Consider the following 16,853-nt stretch of genomic DNA (forward strand, 5'->3'; position numbering starts at 1 on the left):
ATAACGTGCATCAGAATATGCATACGCCCTTTGCAAGATAAACCACCTGTTCGTGTGAATGTCTTTCCGTCATCCCGTTCTTGCCTCTGCGTATTGTTGGAGAAGTCTGCACGCGCATAGCTTTGTAACAGAGAGCGTTTCCTGAAGCATCTATGGATTCTTCAAAGGAGCAAATATTGCGAAATGAGTATTACTTGGATCAGAACATTTCACAATGTAAAAGCTTTCTCACGACGGAAGCGAAGTGATGAGCGGTGCTTCTCCTGCAGACACACATGAACAAACTCAATATAATCGGCACACATACATTCCTTAGTGTTTCTTTTAATATATACAGACCATATAACATTCGAATTTCTTTTCACTGCAGAAACGGTCTATAACTATGTTCTCTCGCATAATTTTGGTATCAAAATGGAACGGTTACTACGTCATGATCCGATCATGGCGGCGCTCAGTCTGCCCGCTTCAGACGAAACGGGTAGCCGTTTCTAATTCGTCTTCACCTTTCACAGGAAGTGAGTGACTTAGCTTTATCTCGTGTATATAGCGTTGCAAGTGTATATATTTATAAGCTTTCATGTAATGCCCGGAGAAACTGATTTGTGTATTTGTGTGTAGCTGTAGAGCGAAACTGGGCCCTGATTTATGAAAACTTATTGTGTTAGGATTGGTCGTAAGAATGAATTACACCGAATGCTGATGCTGGAAATATCATATACCAAAGGCGACGAGTCAGTATATGACCGAAAGGATCTGTGAATTTGGCCCCTGCTAAAAATCTGAGGGCTTCCATTTTTGCCGCAATACTACAGCCTACCATTTAGTTTTTGCCCACTCTATTTTGGTCAGGAAAACCGGAAGCGTGCCAGTGTCTGTAAACAGCGGCATGATTTATACTTTAGTGTTCGTTCTCTTCCACTGCGTGTGGTGCCTTACGCTGTTTCAAGTTTGTGAATTACAGTGAGAGTATCCTCATTTTCGGTACATGACAGCGAGAATCTTCAGTTAGCGCATGCGATACGATCATGATCGTTCTGGGTAGTTTAAGCGAGTTTCATGAAACGAACGTGGCTGTAGCATTTTCAGCGAAATGGGCATGACAATTCTGATGAAACGTCGCAGTCACTTATACGAACAGTTCTGTCGAAATAACATTTTTTTGTGCATGGGGGCCAAGATGTAGTGTGCAATGCGCTCATTAGAAGTAATGCACATAGAAAATGTGCGAGGTGTGTACCTACGTCTGCTGTGCTCTTCACTGTGCGCCATGGCCCTCGAGACCTTTTGGCATGCGCCCACAGATCTCTGAAGTCATGCGTGCACATTTTTATTTTTATTTATTATTACCCTCAAGGCCAAATGCATTAAAGAGGGGAACGGAGGTATAAGTGAGAGTCGTTTCCTGAGAAATGGCGCTTGCCCCTCCTCCCCTGTACAGCTAGAAAACACTGTCCCATGAATTTATTTCTATGCTATCACCTTTCTCTATAACCGAGCGTGATCATTATTTATTAGCGATAATAACGATTGGCACCATGGGGAATGCCATAAAATACATTGCCATGCCATCATGCTGAATGGACCACGTGGTCTTATTTTCAGTATTAACATGTACCCCACACGCTGTGGCTGCTTAGTGGCATTGGTGTTCCACTGCTAAGCTCGAGGCCGCGGGATCAAATCCCGGCCACGGCAGCCACTTTTCGATTGGGACGAAATGCAAGAATACCCGTGTACTTAGACTTAGGTGCACGTTAAAGAACTCCAGGTGGTTAAAATTAATCCGGAGTCCCCCACTATGGCGTGCCTCATAATCACATTGTGGTTTTGGCACGCAAAACCCCATAATTTAATTTTTTTAACGTGTGCCTTGCCATTTACAATGGTTCACGTTTTATCACGTGGCCAACATGTGCCTCGCGTGAAGAAGGGGTGTGCTCCGTATGTCAAAACAGTCGGTAAGGAAACTCATTTTCCCGCAGCTATATTCAAAAGGCGTTCTTGTGCACTTCAACTAGCGCAAAAAACCGTGCACGTTTTTAGCAGAGTTAACACTCCTGAAATTTTAATGCCGTTTACAGACACGCGCGGCTTTCAGGAAAATTAAGCATGACCTATTTTAATTTGCCACCCCGGTAAAATTTTTCAGGTAACTAATCGTTAGCATCACACCAGTTTTTTTTCTACTTTTCAGGTAATGAAGCTATTGCAATTGTGGCTTGAATGACTGCGAGCGTGGACACTTGTGGTAATTTCATGCTTCTTTTCGAGTCAGCAGGAGGTTATGTTCTCAGGAGTCTGCAGCCACTGTACGTATTCATTGATCTCGTGTGCGTCCAATTGAATTTTCATTGCGCACTTTCAAAGCCGGAAGGCTGTGCTCTAATTATTCTCAATCGGCATATTGAGTTTGTTTTGCGATATGTACGCAAACTAAACAGCTGATTCACATTATATCCCTCTGTTATCCTGCCTGTGATAAATATGCATAAAGCTCTGTGGTTCTTCCAGTGCACAGCAGTGGGAGAAATGTTAGGTCCTGTTAAATTTCAGGGTTTAATGTCCATGAGATGAAAAGTGGGCCATGAGGGACATCGCAGAGGCAGTCTCCGTATGTAATGTTCACCATCTGGTGTTTTTTGACTACCCCCCCTAAGCAGGAAACACGAGCATTTTTTTGCATCAAATCTCTCGGAATGCGGCCCCCGTAGTGTGGAATCGAACCCCTGGCCTCCTGCTAAGCAGCGCAACGCTTTATAGCCACCGAGTTGATTGATGAAGCAGGGAAAATGGGAAATGGAAGCAATGAGTTTGAATATGATGCTATTGATACTTTTGACACTTTCTTTGAATCTCTTTTTGAAATTTTTTGTTCCTCGCTTTTGAACTGTCAAAACAGTATATATCTTCTTCCTGCTTTCACGAAAAATGAGGCTCCTGGGATTGAAAGGCCCTGTTTACACGTGAGGACTTTTGTCTATTTCGTATTCTTACTACCACTTGAAAGAATCAGCTGCACCTCCTTATTTCACACCTCCTCCCCTATTTCTGTGGCTAACACACGGTCTCCTTCTTGAAACTTTCGACTTCTGTCAGCTTACTCTACACGCCCACTTTGCAATTTCATGGCTGCGTGTGTTCATTCAGCGTGCGTGGCAATTGTTGCCTCGACGAAGACAAGCCCCATTGTTGAAAGGCTGGCTAGAAAGGAATCCCTTCTTCAAGCAATGTTCATATTTTCACGTGAATTGAATAAAGAAGTGGCCACGTGCAACGCGTGCGGGGTGCAGGTAGCGAATGGATAAGCGGAGGAACCGGCTGTGAAAAAGAATGACAAGCGCTGGCGGCGGTGGAGAAACTAGACGTGCGCTGAAGCACACAGGACACTAGCGTATTGTCCTGTGTTTCTTGCTGCCATCCCTTGTCTTTTAAGCACTAGTTAATCATGTCTCAAGTTTTTCTATTCCACGCCTGCATGTGCATCCCAGACAGAGAACATTACGAATGAATAACTTACGGAATCAGGAGGGCACAACATCTGCACAACACGAGCAGATGTTGTACCGCACCCGCTGCTTTAGCCTCATATGTTCACATATAAATCGGGTAGGCTGTATCAGGTACGCAGCCACAGTGGGATACGAGAAACATCTTGAGCGTGCTCCAGAGGGCGTATGTGCCCACGTGTACAGAAAAGGAGAATCTACATGTACAAGTTAAATTTATTCACGCATTAGAAAACTTATATGTGTGACTTAAGTTACAGCTATTGGGCATCAGCGATCTAATTTTGCAATCGTTCTCGCTCCATATTCGTAATGGGCCAGCTTGTTATGCAGAGGATGTTTGGTCAACACATCATTTCTGGACATCGCGTGTCGAACGCGGGTGGGCAATAATCGAGCAAACATGAAATTTCTGGCAGAAACTACACACTTGTAGGCATTTTATTTGCTTATGAGCACTGGTTTGAGTGTAATGAATGCGACTGCTCCTGCTCGGATTGATAAAGGTATGGCCAAGCTATGCCTCTCTGAACGCCTTGCGAGAAGATTAGTTTGGACTGCGTCATGCGTGGCGCAACAATGGCGCCATTTGCTCACGCCACACATGCGTGATTTAGTAACTTGTCGCCACTACACCACAACGACACTAAAGTGAAGTGGGTGGTAGTAAAGTTGCATAGATATAAGTAATAATGCTATAACGTATTTAGTTATGTCGGTTTTAGCTACCGTTTTCAAAGTCGAATCACGTCAAAAATTCAATGAACGCCGCAGAGTACGGTAATGACCAGCGCCGCGAAACTGTTGACTGTGTGGAAACAATTTGAAAGGAGCAGGTGCCGCAGGTTCTAGCACTCAACTGCAAGAGACATGTACAAAAACAGCTGTATCCAGTGCAATATATATATATATATATATATAAGACGGGCCTGTATTCCCGCCAAACCTCACAATCCGGCTTTGTGGATGGTCAGTAGATGCCAGGTAATCTTACGCGGTGCATATTGATGCATTGTTTCAGGAAAGCCTCTGCGGAAAACTTTTTTTTCCTATTCATACAAATCCGGATTACCGCGCCGCCACCGTCTTCGAAAGCGGACACATTTTCCTTTCACTTAGCAAGTTGCGGAAAGGGAGCTAGAGAGAAGACCCCGTCTTGACCTTTCCTAACACTGAAAACAACTTTCACCGACCCTGACGTCGGGCCCCGCTCACCGGCCTGGTCCATTCTTTTCTCCTCGCCTTCAGCTCGACGAGTTAGTTCATTCGGAGTAAGGCAGCGACATGATTGACCCCCCCCCCCCCCCCCCCTCCACCCCTCGCAAGAATTGCGTTCCTTTCCCAGAAGCGATAGGTTGGCGAGAGTAGCGAAAAGTTCGGGCGAAATCGGGGTCACTGGGACGTAGCCCCCGCCAGACCCTTTCCCAATGTTTTCCTCCTCACTCACTCTCCCTCGCTACCCTCTCTCCCATTCCTCCTCACGATCTCCCATCCGACGGCGCGCGCGTCCGATGACAAGCGGCCGTAACTAAACGGCGCCCCTGTGTCCCTCGTCGCCGTCACGTTTTTGTCCAAGGTCCGCGGCGCACCCTATTCGTCACACGACCACTCGCCTGACCAGCCGCGGAGCGAAGAGACGTCGATCGCATCACTATCGCTGTCTGTGTTGAGTCGCGTGGTAGCCAGGAAGTCGACGTCGGAAGTCAGTGGACCGCGAAGGCGTGTGACGATATCAGAGTACACACATGGCCAACCCGGTGCACCGCAGCCTGCTGGTGATATTGGCGGCGTGGAGCGCTTTTCTTTCGTGCCCGCTTGCGTCGTACGCTGCTGTTCTTGGTAGGTACCCTTTTTGTTCCGCATGTTGCGACATTCGACTGGCACAGGAACTTGCCTAGCCAGCGCGGGTGTGTTCGATAAGAGTAAATATAAAAGGTCAAGGTGCGGGGCAAGTATTTATCCGGTCCGTGACGCTTTGTGTTTATTTGGCTTTTTCTCATATTGCCTCAGACTAATCGTGTACTCGTATGCCTCACTCGTAAATACAACTTCGATATTCATTCCTTATTCACAGCTTTTCACGAGTAACTTATGCAACTCAAGTTTTATTATTTGCATTTCTGGTGTAACTAGTGTGGCTGCTAAGCTTTTCGCCTCATAGTGCTGCTGTCGAGCACTGCTGTTAGCCATTGCGACGCGTTTGTGTGTTCGGTATCAGCCGTATCATTACGATGGTGTGAAGGCAGTGCCCCTCATTTTAGCGGTTTCTCTATTGTATGTAAACAACAGGAACCAGCGCTACTTCTTTCCTGGCGCTGGCTCCTGCTTCCTGGCTCCCTTCCACTTCCTTTTTCTTATTTGTTCATCCGCCCTTGCTCAGAGCAATCAGCAATTCTGCTGTCTAGCAGCAGCATCAAGCTGTTTCCGACTTCCTTATTCACCTGACTTGTGTCTGCTTCGCTTCCCACTGATGCGCTGCCGCGTTGCGATCACTGGGCTGGAAAGTGCTCCAAAAAATATCCTTCACGGCTCATAGATCACATCGTATGGCATTGTTTTTCCTCACATCGGATGTTCAGTGTTCGTGCATACTGAGATTGAGCACCTTTTTGGCGCAAGTAAGGCCTTAGTATTTTCCCCCTTCATTTTCTCATCTAAGCCGGGTCGCCGAACTGCATGCATACTTGAAAAAGAAAAAGAAAGAAAAAAACGTGAATTATCGCACTTCGACTCCAACACGTTTATTGAAACGCGAGATGGATTATGCGGATAGCATAAAATTGCGTTTTATTCACTGTGGCTTTAATTGGTTACCAATTTACCTTAGTTTCCAGCTTTTCCATTTTACGCATGCCAACTTACAGAAGCTATGACAGGCAACGGCGCATCGATTTTTTTCTTCATACTCAAGTAAACACCACGTGGCCGGAGCATTTCCGCGATTTCCCGCACTTGTGTTGGACGTTCTGCTTCGCTTTGACAAATAATAGAATGGCACATTGGACTAAAGCTAAATGACGCGTTTTCCAATACATGCTTCAGTCACGCAAAGCAAACACTGCGAATGTTCTTTTTCTTTTGTACAACCCCTATCATAAACTTAGCAACCTTCTTGCCTGCACCAGTGCTTGTGAAAGCTTTTAGAACTTAGCAACTAATAAAACTGACAAATTGAAGCCTTTCAATTTCGCAGGCATTCGAAGGACCTCATTTACGTCCTTGAGATGTGATTCGCAGCTTTTCTCTTTTTTTTTCGTTCTGCACGTGCAGCGTTTGCACGTGGGCGAAACAACTCGTAATGGGCGACTTGCAAACATCTTTAGGTTACTACGACGCGCGCCGTGTTCCGTCTCACTCCACCGTATCGTGCTCCTATCGCGCTGGTGCGAGGTGGTCTTTCTATATATAGACGTACGTGGAAGAAGTAACTGCGTCAAGTTTTCCCAGAAGTACACATTGCTTGACGTATTGTACTTTAAGTTGTCTGCTTCTTCTTTTTGTAACTGGAAAGCAGCTCAAACAATTTCGTACCTGGAGCTCTCGTTTGCTCAGTGCATGGAAAATCATAGAGTCCTGATAATGCGAGAGGCAGCAACCAGTCATATTGCTGTAGTCACAGCAAAGCTGGCAAGGCATATGACGGCTGCTCCGCACGCACGTGTACGGGAGCCGTCTTAAGTGAGATTGAAAATGGCGGAGCGTGACAAGAAAACTGGTTTCACAGTGGTTTTGTTCGCATTGACCCCTTCAAAGAATGTCGCCACCCTGCACATAGCTTAGAAAGAGGTGTGCATTTAGGCCCCCTAAACTTGATTTCCTCACACACCGTGCTGGCGAAGAGTCGGGTGTTAGCTATTGACAAGGCAGTTAGGGTGTGTCTAGCATAACTATTCTCTCAGTTCCAACTATCAGCGGAAAAAAATCTGGCGAAATTCCCGGCTTGTCTGCTTTATTTTTCTCTAGAACTGAGAAGGGAGTGCATTCTGAAGTACAGGTTGGGACAGGAATGCAAGGCGGGGAACTATGCAGGTGGCTGTGATGGGAGCGTTTGCTATTCATGAGTCTGGCAGGTGCCCTACCTCACGTAGTCAACTCACACGGTTGTCTCTCTTTCCTTTTTTTGCAGCTCAACAAGCAAGTTACCAGTGTGGCAGGCAGATGATACGCGATGGAAGAATCGTGGGTGGACACGATGCTTATGATGGCGAGTTTCCTTGGGTGGTACGTGTACAAATACTGCAACCATGTACTGTCTTTCATTATGCCGTCATCTAGCACTCTTCCATAAGCTACAAATACTGTTTTTCAATGCCAGAAAGCAACTCATGGGGGCAAAAAAAGAACAGGAAGGTTTAGAAACACAGCCTTGCATACCCGAAACTGCACCCTCCACTAGGTTCTTTTATACGCCCAGCCGACAGCGCCGCTTCTTAAACCGTGGAATGCCAGGGTGTTCGTGTCGCTGATAAATGAGTATATATGCTCCAGAGCAGTTTTATTAAAGGCATTTGTTAAAAAAAACTGTCTTTCATTTTACTATTATTGCGATTGTATTTTGTGCGATGAAAGCCAACCTCTCTGAAAATAAAAACGATGCGCTGGCAGCCTAGCAAATGTTCTTAACAACTTTGATCAAATTTACAAAACTAACTAAGACTAAACTAACTAAACGTAAAAGCTGTTGATTAGTAGCAAGCTGTTTTCGCTAGTTGCTTTCGAATGGTTCAGGCGTATTAACGGCTTAGTGAATACGGGTCTTGGGCGCGTATTCATAAAGCAGTTCATGCGTTATACATTGCAATGCGTTTGCATGCACCCGTTTGCATGTAGCAGTACAAATAACGTCTTTTTCATTTCTTCTCTCATAGGCTTCTCTGCGTCTTTACGGTCAGCATTTTTGCGGTGGCGCCATTCTGAACAAGCGCTGGATTATCACGGCCGCTCACTGTCTCCGCAGGTAACCACTGGTTTTGCTGTATGCACACTCTTTTAGCACGCACGCTGGTTTTCCAAATGTATTTCCTGGGCTGCATTTCAAAGCTGTTGTTTGCTGTTTCGTGCAGTATGTCGCGAGGGGTATTGAGGATTTCAGTGTCAACCATAAGATCTGTCACCCTACCCGTACCTGTCAACCACAATGTTATTACAAGTCCTTGGTCTCTATCTCTACTGGGTTACTTTTCCTTCTATCGGCGGTCCTCAGAACATTCCCCGTTGTCTTAATCATTCGCAGATAACGATGCTTGATGCCTGGATGAGCTACTAAAGCTTTCGTTTTATGCTAAAAAAATTTGCTGCCCGGGTTATGTCTCGGTCAAGATACCAAAATAAAAAGCTGCTGCAAGTTCGAATAAAGCACTTTCGACAAAAAAGACACTGCAATTGCGTAACGGTCATTATCAGTCATCGTCACATATACGTGGCTTTTATTTCTCGTTCGGATCGTCCGGAGACAACTTCTTAGGCTTTGTTCTGACACTTCGTTTTTTTTTTCTTTAGCAAGCCACCACGGCTCTTCAGTGTTCGATTGGGAGAGTACAGCATCAGAAAGACAGAGGAAGACCATGAACCGCAGGATATCCGCCTAGTCCGCTACATCATCCACCCGCGTTACTCGCAGCCCAGGCGATACAACAACGATGTCGCTCTACTAGAGCTCGCCCAGGATGTAAAGTTCAACCGCTACGTCATTCCCATCTGCCTTCCCGAAGGGCCGCTACAGCTGAAAGGAAAATCGGCTACTGTCGCCGGCTGGGGCAACATCAAGGACATTGACAAAGGTACGCTTTTGAATGATTGACCCTTCAACTGACACTAATGAGAAACGCCAAATAAGCCTAAACTGATAAAGATAAATTGATTTCATAACTCTATTTTTGCAGATTTCAAAGGTATAGATCGATTATTTGCAAAGAAAATGAAAGCCAGAATGAAAAGCCTCACACTGGAGCGCCAGTGTGAGGTAGGTCAAGGGGAGGTCACTGATTCCAAAGCATATTTTCGTGACTGGGCCAATGCGGTTCAGTAAACGTTCTTGAGAATTTCTCATTGTTGGCTGTCCTATAGAATATAGTTGGATGTCTTTACCCATCTAATTCACAAAGCGCGAGCAAACGGCGTCAAAAGCCATGATGCCACAGTGAAAATTAAGGCAGCTTCATCACCAGTCTTTCGTTCTCGCATCTCATTTAGGTTGCCAAGTCTGTTCTCAGAGTAAGACTTTCCTTGATTTATTAATGATGTCGAATAGCTTTTACTAGTGCAACTCATCTTATTTCTCTTTTTAGTATACCTTTTGATGCATGCGGCTGGGACGACGTGATGCTGTTTGTTTACGACGCTCTCTCTCACACACACTTGCATATGCTTTAAATTTAATGTGGGCTAAAAGCTATCGGCAATAGGGCTTTGTATTCTAGAAGTGTTCAAAATGATAAATGCATCATTTGCAATATATAGTATATGTCTTCGATTGCTCCGGTTTTCTAAAGAATTTATTGAGGTGGCCGTGAGGTGGTGCGGCAGGAGCTCCCGTCGTTCTAGTGTAGCGTATTATAGGCCTTTCGAATCAAGAAGTGCAAGGAATGTGATAAGGTTAGTTGGTATGAGTGTTCGCGCTACACACAGCTATGGAGGACAAATATGCATCAAGCGTATTCAAGATAGTGCAGCCCGAAACTTTGGTCCAGAAGCCAACATCTAGGGGTTTTTTTTCTCTCCAAAAACAAGACGAACGTCATTTCGCCTCCCAGAAACGATAACTCTTTTCTTTTGTGAGAGCTAAAAAGGCTTGCGGCTTCTACAGGCTGCTCGCAGCGGTAGTTATGGTGGGTGAAGTTCCCGGAGGGGTGCTTGGAGTATACAGATACTGCAAATATTTAAATGGTCAGGAAGGTTTTACAGAACCAGCTTGGTGGCAAGTGTCGCTCCATTTCAAAGCATGCTCTCATCGTCATCAGGTACTTCCCATTTTGCAGTAGAGGTCCAGTGCGAGACGTCCCATGTATAGATTAATACGTCCCTTCGGAGTAACCAAAGGGGTTTCCGCAAAGGACCGCCCATGTGTCAGGGGTATTAGTGCTTCTCTTTAGCGTCCCTTAAAAGCCCCCGGTGCCCCTTTCTTTGCAATGGAAAGTGGTGACACAAAGCAGCTAAATAGCCTCGTCTCAATGTTGTTTTAACAGCGGAGCTGTTTAAGCCGATCGTTAGTCCGGGCAGAGCGAACAGAAAATGTGGGCCGATCCTGGCCGATATTGAGCAAGACGTGGCCGAGTTTCAAACATAACCTCGCAAAAACTTGCCCGAACCGAGATAAAGCTAGGTGGGTTCGCCAGCTTCGCTGTTTGCCCAGTCTTCGCACCACTAGTGTGAAGCTGCCCCTAATTTTTCTTTTGCCCCTTGCAGAAAGGAGTTGCGCTGATTTCGCACAGCAGCGCACTAACTTCTTTAGGTGGTTCCTCAAATGTACGCCGCAAAAAAAAAAAAAGAAAAAAGAAGCGCTGCTTGTTAAAGCAGCAAGAAAGAAAACATTTACAAGAAGCTGCGCATGTAGATTGTATTTAGTGATTGCAGAACCTAAAAACATTTGTTCCCATTTTTGATGGCTTATAATGCCCATATTCAGAATTCAACATGGCGGCGCTAGCGACGAGGTGTGGGCGTTTTGGAGTATAGCTAGAGTAAATATTCACTGTTCAACAAACCACGTTACCGCAAGAAACTTAAACATTTTCCAAGGTAAAAAAATACTTATGGGACACCGTAGTTATGTAACATGTTTTCTTCTATTGACGAGTTGTGCACGCTGTATGCGAGAGTACACCTTTCCGCTCGAAAAGTAGATGCCCGATCTTCTTTCCCGCAAATGAATTTTGCCGGGAGGGAGATACTCCTTTGTCGTGTGTCATTGCGCTTGAACGCGTTTCCAGTAGATGTCTCCTTGCCTAAAGGACTTTATAGAGTGCCCGTGTGCCAGGGGTAAAAGTCTGTTTAGATTGATTCATTCGGAACTCTATGCTCGGTAATAGTTACCTCACGTGGCTTTGCGCACCAAGAAACCCAAACTCCCCTCCCCGCATTTTGCATTATCTTATAAGCCTGTCCGATAGCGTCCCTCACCTTTGGGTCACCTCAGTTTTAAAGCTCCATAATTTCGCAATAAAAACGTTGATTACAAGAAGAATATAAGCCAAACATTCTGTTATTGAATTTGGTTCAAACTCAGAGGGCTTGCAGGTCAAATGTGACGTCCCACGTTTCAAAGTATGTTATCATGGTTGAGCCATCGTATTGTAGTAAGTGTTCTCGAAACTTGCTACGTTCAATCTTTGGTTCATTTATAATAAAGTGTAGTTCACCTTATCCTGTAAAGAATAAACTGGGCCCGAGGAGATGCCGTTAAAATTCATGTCGTTATGTTAGGCTGAAGCGGGAAGTACTAGTTTGGTTCCTGCATCTTTCCCGGCTTTCTCTCGCGATATAACTGGCTCTTATGGTATTGTAGAAGCCTAATTTACTATTACAGCTCAACATTTCTCCATATAGCCACCTTAAAACAGAGAAGGGCGATCACTGGTCCTGTTGGAAACCCCAGTACCCTTCTCTTAGCTCAAGAGGAAAAACACTGCAATTTGTAATGCCCGCCGACTAATGTCATGAACATTTTCAACTTTTTCTTTGCGCCGTTCGAAACCATTTTCATCCATCACTTTCATGTATTTGTAAACTTTACACTTCTGAGCATCATTCACCTGCGTTTGCCACAGGCTCTCTTTGCTGCATGAACAAGTGTTTGAAGAATATATTGTTGCGTACTCCAACTCCCGCGAATTGTATTGCAATGATTACGTGATGTGACCGATATCTTAATTAATAAATATAGACTGCATGTGTTAGAGTTCACTGTTTGCTTCAAGGTTTTCCAAAGCGCTAAAAATGTGTTTTTATGCAGTGCCTAATTATCCCTAGGAATCAAGATATCCAGCACTTTGTTATTTTTGGCCGAGGTATTTAAAGTTGTTTTTGGTGAGGACCGTGAAGCACAATTTTATGCCGCATTAAGTTACTGAAGTTTTTGATTGTGCTCATAATATTGCAGGCGCAAGCTATGTTTGTGGCCGAGATGCTATCTTAAAACACTTGGACAGCTTCTTCTACGATGCATGGTTTATTTTCTTCCTGCAATATTTTTTAAGCATTATTGCATCCTTGTTAAAAATTAATGTTGCTGAATGCCGCTGGAGGCTTACTGAAGCTTGTTCAAAGTTTACTTTGCGGCACATCGGCTGAGACGAGCCTTATTAAAATTCTCGGATTTTATCCATCACTATACCTAGAAAACTTTTATCCAGATTGATGTTAAGGAAAGTGCACTCCACTAATACTTAGTTTTTTGTTGAGTGGATTCGCCTCAGAGGTCATTCAGAAAGGGACGATCTGGAAACACAATGCATTGTTATTTCGAGATACGAGCGTGTTTAGCCGCAATAAGGTTAAGCCTTCTTTCTTATAAACTGCTACCTAAAGCACGGTTAAAGGCAATCTTCTCAAGTTCAACGCCCTGGTGTATAGCGCTTGTCACCCATTGCAGCAAAAACACGCATCGCGGAAAACCAGACTGTAGCCGAAAACGCCAAAGACAGCAGCATCGCCGACAGTAATGGAACGTATCAGTCGAAAAACATTCAGAGCAAACCGGCATTCCTCGAACCCATTCAGTGCAGGCAAGAAGCGAGGGTAAATACGGGGGCATTAGCGTTCCCGGTACATCGTAACCGTCGCTGTTCGTCGAATATATATTGCATGGAGCGGCCGTACACTGTTGTCCCCTGTCATTTCACGCTGTGCGCAACGTGTACTGAAACGCATTGGTCGCTTGTCCCTCCGTTAGATTCCTCGGGGGACGGCTTCGCCGGAGTGAGGAAAGACATTCTGCAGAAGGTGACTGTTCCCATCGTTTCCAACGACGAGTGCAACGGCTGGTACGCCCAGTCGGGCAAGCTGGTGCATCTGCAAGATACGCAGCTCTGTGCGGGCTTCAAAGAAGGAAAGAAAGACGCCTGCCAGGTAAGATAACCACGGGTCTTGTCGTCTGTCTGAGCGCGATTCAAGTAACCCCGCTCGCTCGCAACCGAGATCATTGTTGTACAGTGCTGACGTAAGTCGCATGCCTTTTTCACTGAGTCACGGAGCGTGCTCCCAATGACTCGAAACCGAAAAGAGGGTTGGCACTGGATATTAGACACGATTCTCTCGCGTCTGCTTATGTTGGATATTTAGAGATCATGCTAGCAGGCTATTCGGGGAACTGAGGTGATCACCTTGTTGTGATGCGCGCGGAGACAATAGAAGCTTCAGTGCGCCTAATGACATCGTTCTTGGACTCCTTTTGCGGGATGTCATTGCCAAATGACGTCACCTGATATTGTTTCTTGTTGGTAGTGACATTCCCGATAGGTTTTAGTAACTGAAATCACAGGGCAATTCTGACGAATTCTGAACTGGTTGTATCTTGTTGAAGAGTGGCCAGGACGATTGCTGAGGGGACCATGATTCTGTCCATTTGCATTTAGACTCTAGAAAAGCCTATCCATTGCGGAATTTAACAATGCATAACCCAGAAACATGTTAACGAAAAGTGGCAGTGCGTCAAATTATGCCACCAACGGTGACATTTCCTGTGTTTTGTTGCTTTCATTTTTTTCTGGTTAACTAAGTCATGTTGAGTTTTAACCTTTGTTTGGACAGCAGCAGAAAGACTGGGGAAACATTTGTCAAAACTTATCTTGCGGTTTTATACACCCAAAATCATTGTAGTGCAGTTGCGCGACTAATACATAAAATACAAAAGTACCGAACCAGTTTTTGAAGGTGCAAAGCTTATTATCAAAATTTTCATGTGAAGCTGTATTAATTTTTATTGGCACAACGTAGCTGAACGATTTGTTCGATTCAAAAAGAGAACTTTTGATTTGTCAGTTGAGCGAGCTTCATTGATGCACCTGAACTCATTCTTTCGAAGCATAAGGTTCCGAGGCACAAGCCATTTCTTAGTGCTCTTCTAACCTCTTAATCTGCGCTTGGAGAACTAACCGATGTAATTTTTACCGCTGCAGGGTGACTCTGGTGGCCCCCTGATGTTCTACGACGGCTCCAAGTACGTGCTGATTGGCGTCATCTCTGCAGGATTTGGCTGTGCACGGCCCTTGCTTCCAGGCCTCTACACAAGGGTGTCCGAATACAAACCCTGGCTTAACAAGTACATAAATTCTTGAAGAGCGGCCCTGTGCAGTGCTAGGAAATTGCTGTAAATGTAGCTGCTGCAAGGACACGAACGCGTGAAGTGATATGTGTCACGGAGATATATCGATCATGACCGAGCAACCAAACAGCCTGCCTCTGGATCTCCTACATCGAGATTTTGGAGGAAGTTTAGGTCAGCTTACACCATTCGTGTAGCCTAGTCTCGTACCACGACAAGGTTGAGCGCCTGCTCGTGTCTGTCGGGGTTGCATTCAAGCACGTTTCCTGGCTAGATGTGTGTGTTCTGTTTCAGTCTTCTAAAACGCACTGTGTAAGATAAAATGTAATACTGCAACAAAGAAACAACGCATGTAGAATTTCTTGTTTTCAAGCATCAAAGGGTACCAGCTCAGCGCAGACGTATGCCCAAATACGTGTATAGGAATGGCAGTGCTGGCAGCGACGTGTTTTGAAACTGCGATTAACCATATTGATTTACCAGCGTTCCGGTTCTATCAGGCTGGCCAACATTATCCGCAAAAATTATTCCTGTGACGCCAAGAGCACGAATATTGGGATAGGTGTACTAGTCACGTATCCCGATTTTTGTTTATTTGACACAACTTTCAGCAACACGTTTGTGAGAAGTTTTAACTCTGTGACAATGCCCGTTCTTTCCAAGAAGGAAAAGTGCTTTCGCAATACCTATGTCAACATGTTTACCCTAGCACTTGAATCGAGCACTGTGATAGCAGCACTAGGTCAGCGCATTTTGATTCAATGCAGCTGTCACCAGATATCGCCACCAGCACTGCTGTTTGATTCTACACTTTCCGGTGTGTCGGTATACGTCTACGCTAGCATCTCGCGCTATGCTAAAACCTTTTATAACGTTCACTGCACCATGCTAATAACGAGTGCACGGAAATCCCCTTCTGCTTATTACAACACCAAGGCAATTCATAAGCGTGCATTATGATAATGAGTGGTGATATCGTTATTTACCTATATGGTTAAGAGGTGCAGAATTAAGAATCAATTTTGCGTCGAGAATGTTTATATTACAATTCTGCTATCTTATAATTTGACTTCTTTATCAGGCCATAATTTTCTCCATAAACATCTGAAGGGAGATAACTAAGATAAACATGGAGTGAAGGTGTTCGAGCCCCCTCCGGAGTCAGTCGAAAGGAGCAGACAATTTGTTATATTTTGACTGTATGTGCACCGTTCTTGTTTTGCATGTTTAAGTTGACGTGTTATTACGTGCAGTTCTCGGTCCCTTGTACTTTAACTAGTCACTTAATCTTGTGAGCCCAATGTATTGTAAACCAATCTTGTAAACCAGTGTCGCTTCTCTACCCTGATGTGGAAAACTTGCAATAAAATTATAAATATCTTTGTTCTACCGGTTCCCTTGTCCTATGGTTATTTTCGAGAGGCAAGCTTGCGCAGAGCATTGCACAAGTGCAGCATCATATGTTCCTCACTCTTTAAGTGTGCTAGCATATAGTACTGATAAATTCATGTTATTTTTCTCTATCATTGCGTTTCTCGTACTATTGGCCCTGCACAAACTGTTTCCTAACACCTGACCTACAAAAAAAAAAAAAAAAAGCGGTGATTGACCTCCTTGCCACAAAGCGCCGACATGCAGCGACAATTGCGAGGTGAAATCTTTCATATTATTGTGAGCGGCTTTTTTAATTGATTCTGGGGTTTCACGCGCCAAAACCAGAATATGATGATGAGGGACACCGTAGCGGGGTTCTTTACCGTAATGATCGGTACACAGGCGTTTCTGCATTTTGCCCCCATCGAAATGCGGCCGCCCCGGCCTGGATTTGATACCGCGGCCTCGTGCCATAGAGTTTCACACTATAAAGCCTAGAGGGAAATGTGGCGCTGCTGTGCCGTGGTATGCAAGGGTGTGCCGGTATATTGTGGATTCGGATTGGCATCGTTCTTGGAGAGCCAGAACGTCTTGAAGACGCGCCTGGCTAGCACTAGAGAGACTAGAAGGGAGAACCCTTCTAGCCTCTATACTAGCACCGTTCCGTCTGTCACAATGATTCTTTTCCTGACAGGACGTAAAACACTACT

The 16,853-nt window shown here is 44.9% G+C and overlaps 1 protein-coding gene across 1 annotated transcript in view; it reads left to right on the plus strand.

The window, feature by feature from the left end:
* LOC119456919 (transmembrane protease serine 9) overlaps positions 1 to 16,156 on the plus strand; it is a 64,303-nt gene extending 48,147 nt beyond the window's left edge. The window contains exons 8-13 of the mRNA XM_049669139.1: positions 5,246 to 5,348; positions 7,636 to 7,730; positions 8,378 to 8,466; positions 9,009 to 9,289; positions 13,399 to 13,574; positions 14,624 to 16,156. Coding sequence (XP_049525096.1) covers positions 5,246 to 5,348; positions 7,636 to 7,730; positions 8,378 to 8,466; positions 9,009 to 9,289; positions 13,399 to 13,574; positions 14,624 to 14,782 — 903 coding nt within the window. The 3' untranslated portion in view covers positions 14,783 to 16,156. The remainder of the gene's footprint in view (positions 1 to 5,245; positions 5,349 to 7,635; positions 7,731 to 8,377; positions 8,467 to 9,008; positions 9,290 to 13,398; positions 13,575 to 14,623) is intronic.
* The last annotated feature ends 697 nt before the right edge of the window (positions 16,157 to 16,853 follow it).

The sequence above is a fragment of the Dermacentor silvarum genome, chromosome 6 (assembly GCF_013339745.2).
Source record: "Dermacentor silvarum isolate Dsil-2018 chromosome 6, BIME_Dsil_1.4, whole genome shotgun sequence".
NCBI lineage: Eukaryota > Metazoa > Arthropoda > Arachnida > Ixodida > Ixodidae > Dermacentor > Dermacentor silvarum.